General features: G+C 33.6%; 1 protein-coding gene across 4 annotated transcripts in view; it reads left to right on the top strand.

Moving 5' to 3' along the window:
• The window catches only part of ERBB4 (erb-b2 receptor tyrosine kinase 4), a 1221654-nt gene that overhangs the window by 934882 nt on the left and 263072 nt on the right, over positions 1-23700 (top strand). For 2 of the 4 annotated variants that reach the window (XM_070458601.1, XM_070458599.1), the window contains exon 16: positions 5509-5583. In XM_070458601.1, the coding sequence (XP_070314702.1) occupies positions 5509-5583 (75 nt within the window). Of the gene's footprint in view, positions 1-5342; positions 5388-5508; positions 5584-23700 lie in introns of all 4 variants that reach the window. The other 2 variants (XM_070458602.1, XM_070458600.1) reach the window with 1 other exon arrangement.

Below are 23700 nucleotides of genomic sequence, written 5' to 3'. Positions count from 1 at the left end.
TCAGAGCCATACAGAGTCTGGATGCCTGGCTGGTATGTCTTTCTCCTAGTCCTTTTAAATGATGATTACACAATAAAGGAAAAGATATATAGTGGTGGGAAAGTAGGAGGGACAACGAAGAGATCAGTTTACCACAGTTACAAACATTGGCTGTCAACCAAAAGGGAGAATGAAGGTGGAACAGGAAAGAAATCTGACCAGATCATTTGAGAACTCTAGTAAATAAAAAGATGGCTCTAAATTCACTACTGCAGAATGATGGGGAGACAGAATTTGAATAGTGTATTCCCTGATGTCTTCTAAAGTAAATGAATTCTATCACTGACTTAGTCCGGACAGATCCTTGTCTTTGTTTACATTTAGCTTCCTGCCATTCTCTTTCTAATACCCTCTGTATTGTCTGGGTTCACGCATTTGCATGAGAGTTCTGTGGTCTTAGCCCCAGAAATGGAATTGGAATTTGGAATTTTTAAATGCCTAAAGCTTCCTCTGTTCACTACTGTGATGCTCTGTACTTTGAAATCCTTTTAAAGAAGCAGTGAGATGCTCTGTGCATGCAGTTCCACTTTTTCAAATTGATCATGTAGAGATAGAAGCTTTTCTTAGAAAGATCACAGGGGCAGTAGGGATGATGGGATGAGTGACTATTTTTATTCTAAACACACGTAATAACTGAGCCATCAGTAAATGTGAACTTAACCAGGCCAACTCTACTTTGGAAAACACCTTTTCTTTTATTAATATATGCCAATATTATGTCAGCTAGGTAATGCTGGAACCAAGTTAATGGAAATAGTCTTTCAAATCACATTTTTCAGAAGGAAAATTCTTATTCTGAATATTGTTTAATGATTGCCTGAAAATAAAATTATCTATGTTATACCTTAAAAGCACTTTTACTACTCTAAAGGTATAATACATTAAATGTATTGACTCTAATAAGTTCTTTAGATATTTTAAAAATTTGTGATCCATTTAGCTAGCATCTATCAGGGGAGTCTCACTAATATTCCTTGAGAAAAAGTAATAACATTGTCTCTTCTTGCCTTAACTAGAGGGCTTTTATTTTAGCAACCTTTCTCATTTCATTCATTCTTCAGCTTTGCTATACTGAACACCTATTGTGTATCAGATCCAGTTATAGCTAAGTTCAGAAATAAATAAGACACAGCTCCTGACCACTAGGAAGTCACAGTCCCGTGAATTTTTATTCTTGCAATTTGTATCTCTCCTCCATTAGTGATCCCTTGCTATATTTTGAAGTGATTAACAGGAATTTAAAACATAGAAATGATATTCATATGTAAAATTAGCAAGATAGAAATTTTAAAAGAGGACTTGTAACCTAAATTTAGTATGCAGGTGAGTGATCATAGGGCAAAGATTATAGTTTCTTTGCTAACATTACTTGCATTCATGACAAATGTCAATTTAATTTTGTTTTGAAGCATGAACTAGGATATTTATTTTTATAGGGTATCTTTTAAAATTTTCATTCAAGGTTTTTAGTAATATTAGAATCATGGCTTCATATATAATTTTCTATATGCATTAATATTTTTCTCATTCTTTTTATATTTTAAATGTATATAGTGAAATAATTTTCATTAATGGAGAAAACAAGTAGGGCTGCTTGTGGGATTATTGTCAATACTTTTGTAATAAAAATTTAAAATATCCTTTCATTTTAATTATAAAATTTAGAAAAGATTTTGTCAAAATATCTCAACCATGTTACTTCTATGGGTACATGAAGGTGTTTATAAATCAGTAAGTACAAGCATATGTTAAACACAGTTCAATATTTCAAATTCCAGTATTTTTAATAGCATATTATAGTTTCTCTTTCTGAATTTTTTGAAAAGTGTCTACTTTAGGATACTAATTATGTAGAGAATGGTATTATTCCACATTTTTATTTAGTCTCTTATTTGGAATTTTGACTTCAAAAGTTTGATGTTTCCATTATTTTTTTTTATTTTCCTGAATCAATATGAATTGCTTATGCAAACTTGTTGCTTATATAGAATTGAAATAGAATATATGTATTAAATATACAGTGACTTGTATTAAGTTTAAAAATATGGCCACTTCAGTCATACTCTTATTCTTCTTCCTCTTTCATTTTTCTTTTATCCTCAACTTATATATACCTTGAAATTTCAAATAGCCTACAAAATCTCCTAGATAAACTTTCTTGACCTCACATTCTGCCCCCTCAAGAGCTCCTCCCTTTTCCTTTGCTTCTATGCTCATATTTCCAATTTGTTTCTCAAGTCACAGCAACCTAAATTCTAGTGACCTTGACAATGTCAACTAACATACTCTTAGTAGCTCCCTTTCTAGACCTGTCTTGCACTAACAATGATGATCATCCAATTCCTGAGGATTTTTCATGACTTGGACCCCCATGACACTGGAATTAATTAATTTTACTCAATCATATTTTCCTGTTTCTGGCAAATGAGCTCATCTGATGTCATTTACTAATTATTGGAGTTCTTTGGGTTTTAGTCTGAGTGTCTGTTCTCCTCACTTTAAAGATCTTTCTTCAGTCATCACATCCATTTACATGATTTCAACCTTCTCCTGTATGCTTTTTCAAAGCTGGATCATTGTAGTTGTGCCTCCAGCTTCCCCCTTCTCCTCCTAAACTCCTCCCACTGCTCAGCTCTCCATCTGCTGAGGAACATTTCTCACTGGATGTAGAACAACCACACAAAACTCCAGGTAACCATGAACTGAAATTATCACCCCCTCCTCCGTGAAAACACACACACAAAAGAAGGTGTCACCTTCTGTCTGGCATTCACCGACTGATGGTACCACTATTCTCCAAGGTTGAAATATGAGTCATCTTTAACTTCTGGGCTCTGTCCACTTCCATCATCAAACCAACCATCAACTACTTTTTTTTATCCCACCTGTCCATACCTTTCTTAAATCTGTCCCTTTGTCTCTTATCCTAGTTACCATTCCCCCCATTTAAGCATCATCATCTCTCTCTTACCTAGACTAAAACAACCTCAGGGCCAAAGAAATCTATCTGAGGGCTCCCAGCTGACCAGTCTTTACAGGGCAAAGAGATCAATGTAAAACACATATCCAGCAAATTCACAACTTCCTTAGAACCCTGCAGTGGTTTCCCACCAAGTTTATTTTTAAGCAGATGCTTTCAAGTTCTGGTTTCTATTAAATGGTCTAGCTTCTTTTTTTCCTTCTCGCTATTGTGTCATATTTTGTTCTCTAACTGTTCAGAATTACTTGTATCTGTGCATACACATCCTGCCTTTCATCAGATCCATGTTTTTGCTGCTGCTCTTTCTTACACCTTAGAAGTTATTGCCACTCCAATCCAGTGCTCAGGACCCTGAACTTCAGCCTTTTAATTTCTCCGTGAAGGTTACCATGATCTTCTGAAGCTGCCTGTCCCTCCTCCACATCTCCTAAGCCACTCTTATGTCCCTTATTATATTTATCATTTTATACAATACACATATGTTTATGCATCTGTCTCTTTCATTAAATTGTGAGCTCATTAAGAAAAGGAAAAATGCCCAATTCATCTTTTTCTCCCCCCAGCTCCTGGAATAGTAGGAACACTTAGAAGATATGTGACAAAGGGTTTTGTTTTGTTTAATTCATTTGAATGAATGAAAATCTTTCATTTCTCATACTTTCCCCTCAAGTTAAATGTTGCTTTCACATATTTTTATCTTTCAAAGATGATTAGAAAGACACAGTTTGCAAACTAACTATAGCTTTCAGATTATCACTTGGTAATAATAAGTAGATGATTGATTTTACAAAAATGGCAATATCGTATTAAAAAAAAACATTTTGAAGGAGATATAATAGGAAACTAGAAAAAAATGACTCCCTAGAATAAAAAAAAAGCCATCTAATACAATTTGGAAATTTTATAGCAATTAAATTTTTATTTTTAGAAATGGCTCTCATTATGGATTATGGAACCAATCCAATGCTATGTGCTCTGTATTTTAATTTTAATTTATTTGGTTTTTTAAAAGATTTTTTCAGTGTATATTTTATTTGCTTTTGTTGAAACACCTTTTTCTTATATTTCTGTACATTAAAATTTTTCTGGGCCACTCAAAGCCAATTCTCAAAATAAAAATAATTTTTCACCTAGTAAGAATAATATAACTGATATTGATTAAGTAGGAAACTAGTGACTTAATTATTGTCATACATAGTTATGTTTGTTTACCACTGTTCTATAATATAATGGATAGTCTGGCCTTATACATGAGAACTTTATTAATTCATTATGTAATGATTTTAATGTCAGCTTCTTTTTCAGTTTTAGAAGTGAGAATTTGGAAAAAAATATTGCCAGCAGAATTAGTTCAATAAATCATAGCTGTACAAGGAACCTTGATAATGCACTGGACCTATATGTTTATAATGAGAGAAAAGGGAAAGAAATACAATTCAAATTCATTGGAAGATGGAAGGAATAATATTTCTATGATACTTCAAAATCAGAATTCTGTGTACTTACATTATTTGACTTAAATATTAACCTTAGTGGACTCTGTAGTTACCTGAGTCTCAATTTATTCATTTCCTTGTGGTGTATTTATTTGTTATTGTTTGAGTTAAATATTATGGCAGTTTATAAAACTGTTTTTATTTGCCTGTTATGGCAATGCTCTTTTAAAAACAAATTCAAGATAAACTGCAGTATGGTGAAACAAGTTAATCTGCTTTTTAAATGAATCCATGTTTATAGATAAGTATGTTTTAAACAGAGTCACAACCAAGGGATGGAGTAATGTGATTATGTAAAGTAACCATGAGAATAGCATTAAAGGTTGTTAACTCATTTTCTGCTAAAATCAATTTTTATTGAGTATTAAGCATCAGGTTATTCCATTATATTGAATAGCGCATGTTTGCTTTTTTATTTATTTTGTTTTTTACTTAACCTTAGAACATTTTAGAAGAAACTATATACATGAAACCAGTTATAGCCATTGAGATATTAAGTTTTTCATCAAGACATATAATCATGAATGATGCTAATGAACTTAAAGTATTAGAAATGAACAATATGTGTTTGGAAGTTATCGACAGGAACAGAGGACACTTTTCTTTGCATGGACGTGTTTCTCCACTTTCCATTTGGGTGATATTTGCAGTTCATTTCTGGGAATCCTTCAAGTAATCATCTTCTCACCAGCTTTAAATTCATGATGTTCCAAAGTTGTCTGTAACTCTAATTAGGGTTTGACACAACTGGTATTGGTCTTCCTGATTCTTTTGAAAAATGACTAATTTTTCTTTCCTTGTATTTTTAAAATGTGGACCTTCTGCAGGTGCATAGGCTCGAGTATAGAAGACTGCATCGGCCTGATGGATAGGTACTTGGTGTGCTTGCCTCTTGTGTTCTTCCTCCAAGGCTCCGTGTGTGAGCACTGGTGCATGTGTGTGCATGCCACTGTGAATGGAGAATGATGTCTTCTGTTCTGTAATTGCCTGCAGGTGTAGCGGTCCCACTAGTCATGACTGCATTTACTACCTTTGGACGGGCCATTCCACTTTACCACAACATGCTAGGTAACATCTACCATGTTTCCATTTTGTCATTCAAATCCTTTCCCAATTATCATGGATTAAAAAAAAAAAGAAACAAAAAAACAACTACTAACAAGTTGGGTAAAGTTTATAATATGTTACATCAGGGAGTAATGAGAGAGGTATATAACTCTTTACATTTCAAGCCATATCATTAAGATTTTGGAATCCAAATTAGTAATATCATTGATTTCTTTAATTGTGTATGATTTAAACATGATTTTAAATATTAACCTAGAGCTTTAATAGAATCTTTATGTTCTTAATTATGTAGATGATTGCAGAAAGAATTATCTTTTAGAGGGTAATTTGCAAAAGTTGATCTGTTTTCTGAGGTATTTCTTACTTGATTTAATTTCTGACTTTATTTTGAACTGATTGGTATATTCCCTAGGTATCAGGATTACTATAAACTAAAGACTGTATAGAAAATATTCAGTACAATACAAATTAAAAAACAAAGTATTTCCCTTATGTTTATACAAAAACCTATATACAGATGCTTGTAGTTGATTTATTCAAAATCACCAGGACCTGGAAATTATTCAGATGTCTTTTAATTGTGGTATACCAATACCTTGTAAAATCATTCAGTAATAGAAGGAACAAACTGCTGATATACACAAAACATGGATGGATCTCAAAGGCAGTATGCTAACTGAAAGAAGCTAGATTTTAAAGAGTACATACTATAGGGTTCCATTTATATGACGTTTTGGAAAAGACAGAACTATGGAGAATGAAACTGATCAGAGTTGCCAGGAACTGGGGTGGGGGCAGAGGGAGATGAGCTCTATTACAAAAAGCTGTGAGGCAATTTAACGAGATGATGGAACTATTCTGCATCTTAATAGTGATGATGGTTGCATGAATGTATGGACTTGTCAAAAACGGCTATGCTTTACATTAAGAGGAATGACTTTTACTGTACATAAATTATACCTCAATAAATTTGACTTTAAAACATGTCATGTTTAGGAAAATAGTAACTGTACAATGTGGTGTGGAAACACTGTTAGCTTTCTTTTTGAAACAAATTAATTGTATCTTTTGGAAGAGAAAATAGTGCTAAATTACAATTAGCAAAGTAACCATTTTGGATAAAGCACTGCCTTTCAATGTAAACTTTTGATTGAAGTGTATCATATGTACTGTAAAAATATGCACAACATTAATGTAAAGCTCAATAAATTTTTCCAAATGAAGCATTTGTGTAATCATCATCCAGATCAAGAAACAGAATGGTATCAGAATCAGAAACACTTCTTGAGGCCCGTTTCCCTTGAGCTAACAACGCAGGTCAATTTGCCTGCTTTTGTACTTTATATACATTGAATCATGCATATGTACTCTTTACATCTGACTTCTTTTGCTAAATATTAAATGAGATTCATCTATGTCATTTAATTTAGTTGTAGTTTTTTATTTATATGATATTTTGCCTTTAAATGGTTTTAAAACAGTCTAACATGATATTTCTTTTTAGTAAATTATTTTTTAATAAAACAAATAGAGAAATCAAATTCTAAAAAGAAGAATGTGTTAGTTAAGTGATTTATACAACAGTGGCACTTTGTCATTTGGGCACAATCAAGATCTTTTAATATGACTATTTAGAGCAATGTCAAATTATGAAAAAAATAATTAATAAATGAGAGAGAAACAGAGAGACAAGGAGGGAAAGAGAACCTAAGGCCCAAACTGCAGTTTTGTAAACAAATGTCTGTTTACTCCTATATATATATTTTTCCTCTTTGAGACTTGGTTGAGTCACTGTACTATCACTTTGAAGCATGTGTGTGCATTTGTTTTTGATGATTTATTATAATCATTGCAACCAGTTAACAAGAGGCAATATAGTATGGTGGTTAAATGTGCTGTCTTTGGAATCAGATTTTCTACTTTTTTTAGATGTGTGACTGTAGGTAAGTTCCTTAAATTATCTGAGCTTTGCTTTCTTTATCATACAATAGGACTATTAATATCATTCATAAGTTGGCTTGGAAGGTTGAGTGAGTGAATAAGATAGTGCCTGATTTAGCAAAATTACTCAGAACGTATTATCATTTCTCTAGACAGAAAATATTTTAAATAGTAGGAATGGAGGAGCATACCCCTCCGAAGGGTAGCAGGTCTCTCAGAGTAACTCAGGGAGCTTTGATATGTCCCTCTGTCCCTTTGATAGGCCCTTTAAAGGAAGGGAGGACGTTTCTTTCCTCATCTTGAAAACTGCTGTCTTAACGAGGGCCTCTGGTACTAATGGCAGTAGGTCATAGGCATAGGCGTATGGAGAGACAGAGAAAGTGTTAAAATCATAGTGACAGATGACTTAGGTTTTCAGTGATAGTAATTGAGGTTTATCACTCAAAATCACAGTGTGTCTTACAAATTTAATATTTCCAACATTTAAACAGAAGTAGTTTGGAAATTTTCATTCCTCCTGTTTACATAGATTCCCAAGCCATTCCTTTTAGTCTTAGGTTAACCGGTCAAATTCATATTAGCTTTCCCATAAATAAATTTGAATTTTCCTGGTGGCTCAGATGGTAAAGAAACTGCCTGCAATGCAGGAGACCTGGGTTCAGCCCCTGGGTTGGGAAGATCCCCTGGAGGAGGGCATGACAGCCTGGAGAATCCCCAGGGACAGAGGAGCCTGGCGGGCTACAGTCCATGGGATCACAAAGACTCAAGAATGACTGAAGTGACTAAGCACTGCACATGACCAGTAGCAGCATATAGATTGTAGAGCTCAGCCCATCATTCTGATGAAAAGTCACCTGGAGGCCTTGGTACAGGTAAAGAGCAGAGGTTCTTGAATGTGAAAACCTGGGGTCAGGTATTGACTCTACAATAATTTTTACCTGCAAAATGAGGACAATAATGGCAATTTTTAAAGTGGGAATTCTTATACCTAATAAAATTGGTGTGAAGATTAACTGAGATAATGAAAAGGAACTGTTGTTTAGTATGAGTTCACTTCTGGTAGTTATGAATCTACTTGAAATGTTAGTAAAATAATCTTTTTAAAAATTTCATGAGGTTGTGCTCTATTGGTATTTTATAGCAGGTCACTGATTCAGTAATTCAATGGCTATGGAATTAACACATTCAAATTTCTCAGGTTCTAAGTACCTAAATTTTGTATCACATTTCTTAGTATAATGATTTCAAATAATTGATAGTAGATAGCTAATTGTTCCTTTTAGATATCTCTAGATATCTTTAATTAATATCTGTTTTTAACTTAAATTTAAGGCAGTTTAAGTTGTTCAGTTCTTACATTGACTTACATTATGTTGACTCTGTTCTTCAATTGTATTGACTTGTTGACTGACTTGTCAGCTGCTGTTTATAAGGCAGTTTGGAATTTGCATAAAAGATTTAGCTTGGACACTTCAGAAAATATTTATGAGCATGGAGTGTTTTGACATGGGTTGGATGAGAAATAACAAGTATCTCCTTTCAGGTCCTTGGTATTGCAGTAAATGCTTACTTCTCAGAAATGGGGTGGATATATATTTAATTGAAAGCAGGGAACTAGTTTAGTAATATTATACTTCGGGTCATTTCTCATTTTTAAATTCCATCACAGTTTAAGCTTCTATCTTAATTGATTAAAGTAAATTTTATATAATAGGAGGAGAAAAACATGAGAGAAAATAATTGTTTTAAGTTTCATACATAATAATTTAACTGGGAGATTATCCAAAACCTAGTTTTCTTTTAGTCACAGAAAATTACATTGAGCATGTCAATGTGGTCATTTCGAGATATTTAGAGTTCATACTCCCTACTGCCCCATTATCCTCTATTCTGTTTCCTAAACCAGCAGGAAAAGAGATTGAAGATTTAAATGAAAACAGGTGAAATGTTTCCAATCTTGATCGACTTTCATTTTCTAAGCAGTGTTATTCTTTCCCGACCCTGCAATTTACGAATTGGTTTTCCACACTCCATTTACCTTGTAGGCTGCTGCTGGAATTTCTTCCAGGAAGATTGGACAGGATAGAATAGAATTTATTTTTTTACTTGTAATCTACTTGAATATGTTACTTAAAATGAAAAATAATGTTTGATATTTTGAAACTTCTCCATACTTTCCTTATTTGAAATAAATTCCTTAAAAATAGCATTTAGCTTTGATGTTCTTCCTATTCCATCAAGAATCTTATGAAGAAATACATTTAGAAAAGTTTCATTTTAAAAATTCTTCTTGGTGCTATTTATTTTAGCTTGTATATGTGCTGTTTTTGTATAGATTCTGCTAGAACTATGTATTCTGTTCTATTTTATTTTAGTTTCTTAGCCAAATATATATCCAGAGCTTTTAAAAAATCTTAGTTTCTTACTCTTCTAGAGCCTAAATTTGTTCATCTCAACAAGCAAAGACTCTATTGGCAAAGCATTTTTTTTTTTTAGTTAGAAATTCAAACTTTAATAATTTTTTTATTGAACTTATAACAACTGACAGAAATGATAACAACTAGTAGATGTATGTTCAAGCATTTTAATCTGGCTGTTTGTTTCAACTCAATTATTCTAGATGCTTCACAATATGAAATAAGGTAATTGAACTTAATTTAACTCCCTAAATCTCATATAGGCAGATGTGTGAAATGTTTCATGCCTGTGTCACACTTTTACTTTACGATATAGTAGTTATTACATAAGAGGTCACATAACAGTTTATCCTTTAGCAGTGTGACCCATGTGTGATAAATGAGAGGGCTGATGTGATGTTCTTGGCACTACTTTCACAAATGGCACAATCTTTTTTCTTTGCTTGTTTTGCCTCCAAGGAACTTAATTTGTAACTTATGTCCAAATTGAATAGTCAAAGTTGCTTGTAGACAGTTATGTTATTTGAGTGACAGTTGAGTTATGATCCATAAGTTCAATAAATAAAAGTACACAGGCTTTTTATTATAAGTTTATCCTCAGTCTACCATGTTTCATATATTAAATTTACTTTTGAATTAAAGAGAGTTCAAAGAGGTGAAGGAGAGTGGGTGAATTTCTTTTTCTCCAGATGATTTGGGTCCCACACTTTGAAGTACTCAAAAAATACAAAAATTATCAAAGAATCTTAAGTCAAGAGTAAAACGTCTCATATCAATTGCTGTTAATTCCTTCTCATACAGTTCAAGTGGTTATTTTAAACAAAGGTATTCAGTGGCGCAGTTTGCATGAGTGGCTTTTGTAATGATATTAAAATGTCCATACATTGTTACAAAGCTTTTACAGATCCTAGAAACATTAATATTAAACTCAAATTTACTCACCGTAAAAATGTGACCCAAAGTCATATTTTTGACTGAAAGTCAAAAGAGATTTTAAGAGCACTGACTTTAGGACTACAATAGAAAATCTAAAGATAGCATTATTGAACTGGGAAGATGTTTATTATGCCAGTTAAGGGTCAAAGCAAAAATTTAGTAGATCAAGGTAACCATTATGAATACTTTTTTACTCTTTTTCCATCAGCATCCTTCTATGGTGTAGAAATTATGGTGTTTATAATTAGTAATTTCTGATCTGGAATGAAGCCAGGACTGCCTTCTGTCAATGATCTCAAAATATCTTAAGCTTCATTGAAATTCATTACTGAATGTCTTTTATTGAATGGAAGGAAAAAATAAGAGATATTCCTGAAGAGTTAGCTCCTTTCTTTATACAGATATTTATAGTTTTAAAAGTTCTCTGCATGTCTTTTTCTCAAGATTTGACTTCTGGTGTATATATTCTTATAAAGTACAGTTTATAGGTATAGGTATGTCATCAATATTACTAAGTATTTTTAATTGTGATTTTAGACTAGAATATTCTATATATATATAGAATATATATATTCTTTTTATAATTAATATATTTCAGATTAAGGGCTGTCTATATTGCAACCAACCAAAAATCTAAAATACTAGCAAACATTTCTGTAGTACATAGAGAGATGTATTGACAATGTACAAAGGAAGTGAAAAAGTAGCAGATATGGCAAAGTGAGCAAGAAACTCCTAATAAAGAGAATTGACTTCATGCTTTCCAGTGACTAACATGTAAATATGTTAAACAGTAAATTAGATATGCATGTATAGTATGTGTATACATAGGACTTCCCAGGTAGCGCAGTGGTAAAGAATCCACCTGCCGCTTCAGGAGAGGCAAGAGACATGAGTTTGATTGATAGGACAGGAAGATCCTCAGAGTAGGAAATGGCACCCCACTCCAGTGTACTTGCCTGGGAAATCCCATGGACAGAGGAACCTGATAGGCTGCAGTCTATGGGTCACAAAGAGCTGGACATGACTGAGCATACACGTGTATATATGTGTGTGTGCATTAATAGCTTATTTGTGTCCGATTCTTTGCAACCTCATGGACTGTAGCCTGCCAGGCTCCTCTGTCCATGGAATTCTCCAGGCAAGAATACTGGAATGGGTTGCCATTTCTTCCTCCAGAGGATCTTACTGACCCAGGGATCGAATCTGGGCCTTCTGCATTGCAGGCAGATTCTTAACCATCTGAGCTACCAAGGAAGCCTGTATGTATATATATATATCTCATATATACATACACACATACACACACACTCACATATATATAATATAGTCCCTTACTTAAATCTGACACAAAAGTTACCAGTAAATTATTGAAAGTCCTAAGATAATTCCTTTTCATCCAGTCAGCACCCAAATACAATGGATTGAATATCTTGAATGCTATACAATGATTTGGGTTAACACATATAGCATATATCCTTGATCATTTACCTACTCCTGGTATTTGATCTTTAAAATCATGCTTAGTGTGTGTGTGAAGTCATTTGTGTTTATAGAAAAAAATCAGAGTAATAGTATAACTGTGAATGTATTAAACATTTCCAAGGTGAAGATATTAGTGAATTCAGCATCTAATGGTACCATAGTTTTCCCTCAAAACCTATTTTGAAATTCAAAATATTATAGATCTGGATTGTATACTTGATAACTAAATGGTAAAGTTTAAAAACAAACAGCTTTGTGATTAGGTAAGGTGAATGAATTGTTCAACTACTATATGCTTTCTATTACCATGTAAACAATTACCATAAACATAGCAGCTTAAAAACTGAAACAAAAATAAAAGCACAGTTCTATAGGTAAAAGCACAGGCATGGCTAGGTTCTCTCCTTAGGATGTCACCAGGCTGAAATTAAGATGCTGTCTGGACTGTGTTCTCAGCCAGAGCTTGGAGTCCTCTCCCAAGAATAGACAGGTGATTGGCAGAATCCAAGTATTTGCAGTTGTAGGACTGTGGCTGCCTCCCATTGCTTGCTCTTTGCCGTGGGCGTGTAGCATGTCACGTAGCCTGTTCCATCTTTAAAGATGGTGCCTGTGTGCCAGTTTTCTCATTATTGAATCTTGTAGTCTTTATCTCTGTGAACTCTAGACTCATATTCAGTCATCTGAGATGAGATCAGGCTTACCTGATTGTCTCCCTGTCTCAAGGTCAAGTGATTTCGGACCTTAATTACACTGCAGAATTCTTTTGCAACACACCTAGAATAGTATTTGATTGAATAACTGGGTAAATGTATGTTTATACACTAGAGGCTGAAATCCTGGGAGCCATCTTTGAATTCTGCCTACCTGGCCTACCATATTACTTCCCAATGATTCTCCTTATTTCTTCCTGTCCTGGAAGGAATTTTGTCTCCTTCATCCCATCTCCTTCATCTCCTTTTGCCATATAAGAACACCTTTAAGTCCAAGAGAAATTGGTCTTACTACCTTCAAATAATATATTCCTTGTTTGCCTGAAAGAGAGCAAAAAACAAGTATTTAAATTATTATCTTAGAACTAAAATCAGGGTTATTTTGTACATTTATTTTCTATAAGGTAAGGGGTCAATATACACATTGACTCTAGGTGTTCAGTACTCCATTTGTGAGCAGTAATTCACAGAATAATCAGGATCAAACTGCCCCAACGTTAACACCAAATTTATGGCATTTCTTTTTATTTGTCAGAGAGGTGAGTCTTCCATAAGAGAGCTCTAAACCTATTCTATTCTGTATGGTAACCACAAGCCACATGTGATCACTGACTTTGAACATGGTTAAAACAAATTGATATGTACTGTAATTGTAAGATGCACACTGGATTTTAAAGACACCATATGTAAAAAAGGAACATAAACTATCTCATTAAAATTTTGCCATATTGATTCAAATGCTAGTAATTTTGGATATATCGGGTTAAATGGAATTTTATTATAATTAATTGCCTCTTTTAAAACTATGTCTACAAGAATATTATAAATAATCATTTTCTTGAATTAGATATCTCATGGACAGCACTGCTCTAGAGCTGTCATCATAAAACTTGGAATACTCTTATCAATGAAACCTTTTATCACAAAGTCATCTATGCAATTATATAAATAGAATTTGTGATAGATATTTAAAAGAATGAAATAAAATTTAATATATAGAAACTGTAAAATTTTTCTTGCCTTCTCACTTTTGAGTTCACAGATTTTGATTCTAAAATGTGATATCTAGATGGAGGGGTAGTGGGTCTTTGTCCTATGAATATTTTTCACAATAAGTGAAAGTCTTAGTCACTCAGTTGTGTTCAACTCTTTGCAACCCCATGGACTATAGCCTGTGAGGCTCCTCTGTCCATGGGATTCTCCAGGCAAAAACATGAGAGTGGGTATCCTTTCTCATCTCCAGAGGATCTTCCCAACCTAGGGATCAAACCTGGGTCTCCTGCATTGCAGACAGAGTCTTTACCATCTGAGCCACCAGGGAAGCCCCCATGAATAGTGGGAGGAATCTTTCTTCATGTTCACAAAAAGGTATTTATCATCTTCAATAGGTTACAGATGGAATGAATCAGACAGGGGCAGGGAGAAGCATCTATTTGCCTGAGCCCATTTCATATACCTATATATTTATATGTGCCCACAGATCTTATAAACTTCTACAAGTGAAGACCAAAATATGATCATTTGGGTCTGCATTTAGAATTCCTAGTATTGTCCATTTTAAAACTGAAAATCACTCAAAGACGTGGAATTATATTGCAAAGACTCTCTTAAAATTATATTTTGTAGCCAACATTTCTGTTAAAATATTGTTTCCATTTTTATATGTCATAAATGAACAATATTTAAGCAAAAACATTTCTTAAGTATAGGTCAGAGTCTCTATTTTTATGCCTTACACACACACTAAGATATAAATACATTCAGAAAAGAGTCCAAGTTATTCCCCCAGATAACAGGCATACATTGGATTGAACCCTAAGAATCTTTTCCTTTTTTAATATTTCCTACTTAACTAAAGGAATCTAATTAACTGGGACCCCCTTCTGTGATGTGGTTACATAAAATGATATGTGGATATTAGTTTAAATTGCTCTCTTCATGATTTTTTCTTATTACCTCAGCACATTCCCTAACTAATCATTCTTTCATAAACATACAATTATTTTTAAACTATGTACGTAGGCAGGAGCTAATTAACAGAGAGCAGTTTGATTTGCCAGTGAAATTCCTCACAGTTATTTCATTATTTGCTACCATCCCCCTTCAAACCAAAAATAATATAATTTCATTTTAGTAATTTCACCGTAACTCATAACCAATGAACGAATAATCTGGAAAGGGAAACCCACCTCTAATAAACTGTGAATGCTTGTAGCTATTGTAATTTTTATAGCATTCTGTTCCTCTGCCCAGAGTAAATGATTCCATATGTTTGAGTCATTTATGGAATAATTATAGTTACTTTTAGTAGAATTAAAAATAAAACAGCAATAACAAAACCTCTTATTATAAAAAGTTCACATATTGAAGGGGAAAAAAAGCTCTTTCTTTTTTAAATGAAAAAAAGCAAAATTATTTCTAAAGCTGTTTCTTTCTTGAATTTCTGTATCGCAAATTCTAGAGTTCAAATCCCAGGTTCAAACCCCAGAGGAAATGCTGCCACTGGACTGTGCACCAAAAAGAAAGAACCAGTGGAAAAATCAAGATGCCACTTCATATTTCTTTCTTAGAATAGTGTTGCTTTTTCCAAAATCTTCTCAGATTTAAAGCTTGATTTTTGCCATTCTTAAAAAAAAAAAAAAAAAACCTAATATATGTCTATCAGGTCACCCCATTGTCACATGCAACTTTCATGATATAAAATAGTTAGCATCATTATCATTTAACAAATGAGGAAACTGGTTCAGAGTAATTAAGCAATTTAGAAGAAATCTTTGACTTAACTGATAAGTCAAAGAGCTAAGATTTGAGCTCAGTTGTGTCTGATTGATTCTAAAAACCACATTTTCTTCTTTCTACTAGATTGGTTCCCAAGTGGAAGAACAGTTAAGAGCAATCCCTTTGGTGAGGATGATTTAATATTTTATAGTCTACTAAAACAACTTCACCCATTATCTTTCCTTTAGTCCTGGCTTTTACCTATTTGGCTTTCTTCTGATGTATAGCATTTTATAATGCTTGTCCTCATACAGCATATTTTATTCTAATAATACACCTGGTATTGCTTGATCAGAATAGAGCAATACTTCCCGTGTTCCAAACATATACTCTTGTAGAATATTAACATTATAATATAAATATATTTTTACTTTCTATATGTTAATACATTAGTGACAAAGCAGACATTTATAAATGAACATAGGTGATCTCTTAAATATTTTCTAAAGTGGCAGTTATTTATAAATTCTGGATGGATTTGGTAAAAAGACTGGGGTTCCATATGAGAACTGCTTCCATCAGGCCAGACACTAATTCCAAATTAATGCTGCCACCCCCAGACTAACTTATCAAATGTGAAATTAAGAATCTAAGCTTTATGGACACTCAGAAATAAAATAACAGACAATGTAGTGCTGGGTTTTGGCAGGGTTTTTCTTTAGATTTTCCTCTCTGGTTTGTTTGTCCTGTAGGATTTGTTGGATATGCAAGATTGATTGAAAGTTGTAGTGAGGACAGAAGGTAGAGGATGAGTCCCTAGATTGTGAGTCACTTGATTTTGTTTCATAAGGTAAAAAGCAATTTCTGTTAAGAAAAAGTCTTCCCACTGTTGATACATCAAACATACCATATTTTGTTTGTTTTTTGAAATGCTAAAACAAGAAAAACTTCACTAATCTATGTATGCTGCTTAACAATAACCTGCCAGCAAATATTTGTTATATTTACTACATGTCACCACTGAGGAGAGAATGAACAAAAAATTCACACAATCCCTAATATAAAATTTATGGTGTAATAAAAGAGACAAAATATTCAATATAATTTTCTAATTATTTATTTTCATTTTTATTTACTGTGAGGAAAATTGTAAATGGATTCGATGGTGTTGTGATAGTAAAATAGAAAAATGCTGCAGATGACATCTGGGTGTTTTATCTGACTTAACTGGGTGACAGATGAACTTAATTGCAAAACAGAAATAGAGAACAAACTTATGGATACCAATTCGGGGAAGAGGGTGGTGGGATGGGATGAGTCGGGAGACTAGGATTAACATATGTACACTACTATCTATAAAATCAATAATTAATGAGAACTTACCGTATTGCACAAGGAACTGTACTCTCTACTCTGTGGTGACCTAAATGAGAAGGAAATCTAAAAAAGTATGAATAAATATGAAGAAAATCTAAAGAAGTATGGATATATGTATAAATCTGGCCAATTATTTGCTCTGAAGCAACTACTAACCCAACATTGTAAAGCAACTATACTCCAATAAAATTAAATTTTTTAAAGTACAGAAATGAAGAAAACTGAGATGAAGACTCAAAAAGAAATGGAAGAAATTTTATAAGGAAAATAAAAAATTCTGTTGGGGACATGATAGGCTTGATATCTGAGTGAAGATTTTGCATGGACAGATAGTTATAACATTTTGGAGCTCAAGAGAGGGGTCTGAGTTATCAGTTGTATTTAAATCTGTAACATTGGATGAAATTCAACAGGCAGAAAGTTGCATATGGAAATGTAAACGTAGGAATGAGCCTTAGGATAGTCCATCATTTTCTAAGAACTGGTTTCATGGAAGACAATTCTTCACAGAGGGAGTGGGGTGGGGGATGATTTGGGGATGATTCAAGCACCTATATTGTGCACTTTATTTCTATTATTATTATATCACCTTCACCTCAGATCATCAGGCATTAGATCCTGAAGGTTGGGGACACCTGATTTAAGAGACAGAAGGGAAGGAAAGGATATAATATAACAAAGGAGATTAAGACAGAGAAATTGAGGGTAGGAGAAAAAACAGAAAAAAAATGAATTCTAGAAGCCAAGTGAAAAAAGTTCTTAGGTGAAAGGGATTGACTAAGATTAATGCTGATAGAGAAGAATTGACCATCTTATCTGACAAGATGGAAAGTGAAAGTAAAAGTCTCTCAGTCATGCCCGACTCTTTGCAGCCCCATGGACTGTAGCCTGCTTAGGCTCCTCTGTCCATGGAATTTTCTAGCAAGAATACTGGAGTGGGTAGCCATTCCATTCTCCAGGAGATCTTCCCAACCCAGAAACTGAACCCGGTTCTCCTGCATTGCAGAGAGATTCTTTACCATTTGAGCCACCAGGGAAGCCTGATTATGGTGAAACTTGAAAAAATAAGAGCCATTTCCATTGGTATAGTAGCAACAAAGTGGGTTAAGACTTGAAATGGGTTAAGAGAAGACAGAAATAGCGACAACTTGTACGGAGAAACCTTTCCAAAAGTGTTTGCTGCAAACAGATAATATGAATTCAAGAAGAAAGTTTTTCTGTGTATTTATTTTTGTTAAATTAGGAAACATTATAACATTTATAAGCTGGTGGTAATGATGCAAAAAAAAAAAAAAAAGGAAAAATGTGTATTTCAAGAGATACTGAACTACAGGCAAAATTTTCTTTAGTTTTTAACCTGGCATACTGCAGTTCATGGGGTCGCAAATAGTCAGACCCAACCAAGCAACTGAACAACAGAAGGAATTCAGCACACAAGTAGAGAAGCTGGCCATAGAAAAGACAGAGACTATGCATATATTGTAACTGGAAGAAATTTAGAGCTTATAGGCACATATGCAGGTAGACAGTGGATTTGCTGGTAAGAAGATGGGGTAATTCACAACCTATAATCTTTTTAAATAAAATATAAGATAAGGTATCATTTTAAATTGGAGTAGGGTAGACAGTACTGTTCATGGGATTCTCAAGACAAGAATGCTAAACTGGTTTGCCATTCCCTTCTCCGGTGGATCACGTTTTGTCAGAAATGTGTCAATCCTAAAGGAACTAGTCAATCCTAAAGGACATCAATCCTGAATATTCATTGGAAGGACTGATGCTGAAGCTGAAGCTGAAGCTGAAGTTCCAATACCTGATGTGAAAAGCCAACTCAAATAGAAAAGGCCCGATGCTGGGAAAGATAGAAGGCAGGAGGAGAAGGGGACAACAGAGGATGAGATGGTTGGGTGGTATCACTGACTCAATGGACATGAATTTGAACGATCTACGGGAGATGGTGAAGGACAGGGAAGCCTGGCATGCTGCAGTCCATTTGGTTGCAAAGAGCTAGACATGATTGAGTGACTGAATAACAACAGTGGAGATAATATTAGAATTTTTAATAAAGGGAAGATTTGAGTTCATCAAATGTAGAAGGAAATCATACTAGATGTATAGTATAAATTAAATTGATCTCTTTTCCATGTTTTATTCAGCTGTGTTATGTTTGTCTAGATAATGTAGGCATGGGTACTTAAAAATTTGTTGTTTACCCAGGATTGGTGTTCGTTGGTAGGACTGATGTTGAAGCTGAAACTCCAATACTTAGGCCACCTGATGTGAAGAGCTGACTCATTTGAAAAGACCCTGATGCTGGGAAAGATTGAGGGCAGGAGGAGAAGGGGACGACAGAGGATGAGATGGTTGGATGGCATCACTGACACAATGGACATGGGTTTAGGTGGACTCCAGGAGTTGGTGATAGACAGAGAGGCCTGGCGTGCTGCAGTTCATGGGGCCACAAAGAGTTGGACACGACTGAACAAGTGAACTGAACTGAGGATTGGAGTTTTGCCAGGTATCTACTGAAGCCAGGAAGTAGAGACCAATGAATTAAGGCTATATGAAAAGTAAATGATAATAACAAAGATCATAAAAATTGTTGAGTAATAAAAGAAGTTGGCATATAAATGGAGCTGAATGGACATTGAAAACACATTTAGGTCAATGGCCTGAACTTCCCAATATTGTGAAATATTTGAAGTAGAGATACTGGCCTAGGTGAACTAAAATGAAGCTGCTAGCCTGAAATAGTGTACTTGAAATAAAGATTCTGGTGGTGGAACCATAAATACGTCTTCCAAATGGGAGTGGATGGTTGAGGCTTTGGGACACGAATAAGCAGGAAATTGGGAAACCAGGGAGTTGGAGGAAGATGGAGAGAAATGAGAAGATTCAACAAATATTTAGAATTTAAAATTGGTTACTGGGCTTTGTAGTTAACTAAATATGAAGTAATTAAGGGGTCTTCCCTGGTGGGTCAGTAGGAAATAATACACCTGCCAATGCAGGAGACATAGATTTGATTCCTGAGTTGAGAAGACTCCATGGAGAAGGAAATGACAGTATTCTTGCCCAGGAAGTCCTATGGAGAGAGGAGACTGGTGGGCTACAGGTTATGGAATTGCAAAGAGTGAGACACAACTTAGCAACTGAACCTGAACACTTGAAGTCTTAAATAATTAAGAGAAGAAACTCTTTATAATTATTCCTAGGATTCTGACTTGCAAAGTTGGATGGATATTGGTAACAATGACTTATATGTGGCATAGTGTGAGAGTAATAAACTCATGAATGTATTTTTGAATGCATTGAATTTGAGATGATTTTGGTAGATCCAAGTGATGTTAAGTGGGAAAATTAATGTACACCTATGGAATTCTTTCCATATACAGGTAGAGTAAAAGTGAATAGGAAATTTGAAATACAGAGAACTACTGTTGATGTATTTTGAGAAATTTACACATGAAGAAAAAGAGAGAAACAGTGGAGAGGGAATCGTATCAAGAGAAGGATATTTTGAAGATGGATGAAATTTCAGTCTGTTTTGGAAGACTTTATAGAGTGACAGACTAGAGACAGAGGAGAGAGAGATAACCAATTATAGGATTTACTGAAAAATCTAGACGAATTTAGAGGCAGAGGAAATTTGAAAGGATTAGACTTGGAGACAAAAAGACGCCTGATATCATTTTATCAGGAGAGAGAAACAGAGGATACAGAAAGATGCAAATAGATGAATAAATAAAGGCCGAGGAAGTTTCCGTTTAATGTTCTATATTGCCTCTGAAGTTGTAGATGAAGCCATCTTACCCGAGAGAGGAACATTATGTTTTAATATATGTGGATTTGTGAAGAAGGTAATGAGGTCTGGAATTTTTAACTCAAATATAAATTGTGCTAATTTTGGCTTTTAAAATATTCTGATGCTAATTCACAAATCATCAATAATTTGCAGTGTGATACTCTATGTGTATCCAAGTGAAGGTCATCTTTTTATATTTTTGTATGAAAAATAACAGGTTGTGGTTTGCTATCAATGACTCTCTACTCATTAAATTAGAAGACTGTTAAATATTTAATCAGAGTCTAACAGCATCCTGTGTGTGTTCTAAGAAATTAACAGATTTCAATACCTGTAGTGGAAATTGCAAAATGCTAATATATAACAGTTTCTTCAAATTATACCATTACCAAAAACATCAGCAATTGTTTGTGTGCATTTGTGCAGGCAGAGAATATTTGTGTATCAAGAAACCAGGATTTTTTTCTATTTAATTTTCCTTGAAATGATCTTAGGTAAGGAATTATGTTGTGAGGAACAATCCCTTATAAATAAAATATATTTGAGTCTGATTGCATTGATGAAACTAAATTTATGCTCAAACCATGGTTCTTATCTTGGGAATTTGTGTCATGTGCCTCATTTAAATCTAAAGCCAGTAAAGGTAGATATCCAACATCCTAATGGTTAAAGCTCACTAGCTGAGAGTTAGATATTTGTATTTCTTTTCTTCTTCCTGCTTTTTTAAAGGTTAATTTTTATCTTCAATATATTTTAAAATGATATTTAGAATTATAAAAGTAAAGCATCCTCAGTATATTAAATATAGAGGTATGTGTGTACATATGTATGTTTATCCTTCTACACATTTACCCATATATTAATCATTTATATTAATACAATAGTAAAAGATTTTGTTTACTTACAGATATGGGAACATTACACATTATTCAGCAACATACTTTACTCAATAGTACGTATGAACAGCCTTCCATATTTTAATTCTTTAAATTAGATTGTAAATTAAATTTTGGTTTGTTTGTTTTTGACTATTTTGCCAAAAAAACTAAAGTACTAATAATATATCAGTGATCACAAATGAGATGATGGTGTTTTCCAACTCACTGCCATGGAGTGAAGTTAAGGCCTATTAACTGCCATCTCTTATTCTATTTGCTCAAAGAGAAATTGAAATTTTGCATGAACTCAACTGGCAAGATTATAAGGTGAGCCATATGATCAGGTAATATCTCACATGGAACAATAAAGTTATGTAACCTGAAAAGTTAAAAGACTGAGAAGAAGAAAGTTTGCATCAGTTGAGAAATTTAAAATAAAAAATTAATAGGTCTACTTCATACTTCTTTTAGTTTATTTCTTTAATAATCATTTACAACATGTTAAATTATCTTTCCTGGATGCCCAGACAGTACATAGTATAGTATCAAATATGGTCTAATGTTAATAGTGTACATATTTCAATAATAGGAAAATAATAGACAAGGAACAGATTGAAAAACTAATATTCTAGCTGAGAAGAGAATCTGGTTAATGTAGATATGGATTTTTTCTTTAATAATAATGATTTCTTTTGCATGTAAATGAAATGGTTTCAGGCAAAGTGTAAAGTCATCTTGCTATTATTTCAATATTGCTTGAATTGACTTAGGTTCAATTTTTTTTCTTTGTTTATGTTTTATCTGGTGGCTCTAAATCTGTATTCAGAACATCTGTGGACTCATAACATCTTGTAAGCAATTGCTTCAGAAAAAAAATGGGTTTCCCCATAATTAGAAATGTGTTCTAATTAGGAATTGGACATTTATATAAATTCAAAAAGGAGGTATATTGTTAAACATTGTTATTAGATTCTCCAAAGTGTATAGTTGTGATTTTGGTCACAATAAACCTCCCCTTAGAACATTAAAAAAAAAAAAATCCTTTCTATGCTAAAAACATTGTTCAAAGTGGGCTACAATGACCAAAAAATCTTTACAAGGAGGGTTTGTCTTTTCTCTGACTCTTCTGTAGAGTATTCTATAAGAGATAGAAACAGCTTCACCCTATTATTTTTATCTTTGGGTTACTTCCAAGATACTATGGGTCCAGGATTTAGAAAAAATTTAATATCTGTAGTTTTTCCAAGTTAAATGTTAATGAAGAAATCTGTTTTCTTCATGTTCTACTTATTGATCTTCCAGTACAGTATTTGAAGTTCGTAAATTATGAAAACATTTTAGTACTTTTGAAGTTTGTATATTTGAAAATGGATATCAATGAACAATCTGTCCAGTACATCATCCTTAAGTCCCACATTTCATAAACTACACTCTTGAAGTTTTGCAAGATTCTACTTAGTATTACTTATAAATGTGTAGGGCATCTCCCCACCCGACCCACAAGAAAAGTATTCAGTCAAGGCTGATGCAGGTAAAGCCTGCTGAATGACCAAGAGACTGATATTTAAGCAGATATAATAGAAGCACCAGGGTTATTAACTGTTACCTTCCCTTTTCAAGGAAGAGTTATCTGTATCGTTTGTTTTTAAAAATGTGATTATCTGGAGATCAAGTATTTGATAGTTCAACACAAGTAAAGAAGGAAAACTTGGAAAATCTGGACATCGTTCCTTTTACACTTAGGATTTTATAAATTTGGATGACGAGTGAAATTAAGCGTGATGTCAGCAGCTTCAACATATAGGTTTATGTGTTATTCTTTAAAATAGAGAGGAGTCTAGAAGTGTGGG

Source organism: Odocoileus virginianus, chromosome 30 (genome assembly GCF_023699985.2).
Source record: "Odocoileus virginianus isolate 20LAN1187 ecotype Illinois chromosome 30, Ovbor_1.2, whole genome shotgun sequence".
Lineage (NCBI taxonomy): Eukaryota > Metazoa > Chordata > Mammalia > Artiodactyla > Cervidae > Odocoileus > Odocoileus virginianus.
This window is presented reverse-complemented; position numbering and strand designations above follow the sequence as displayed.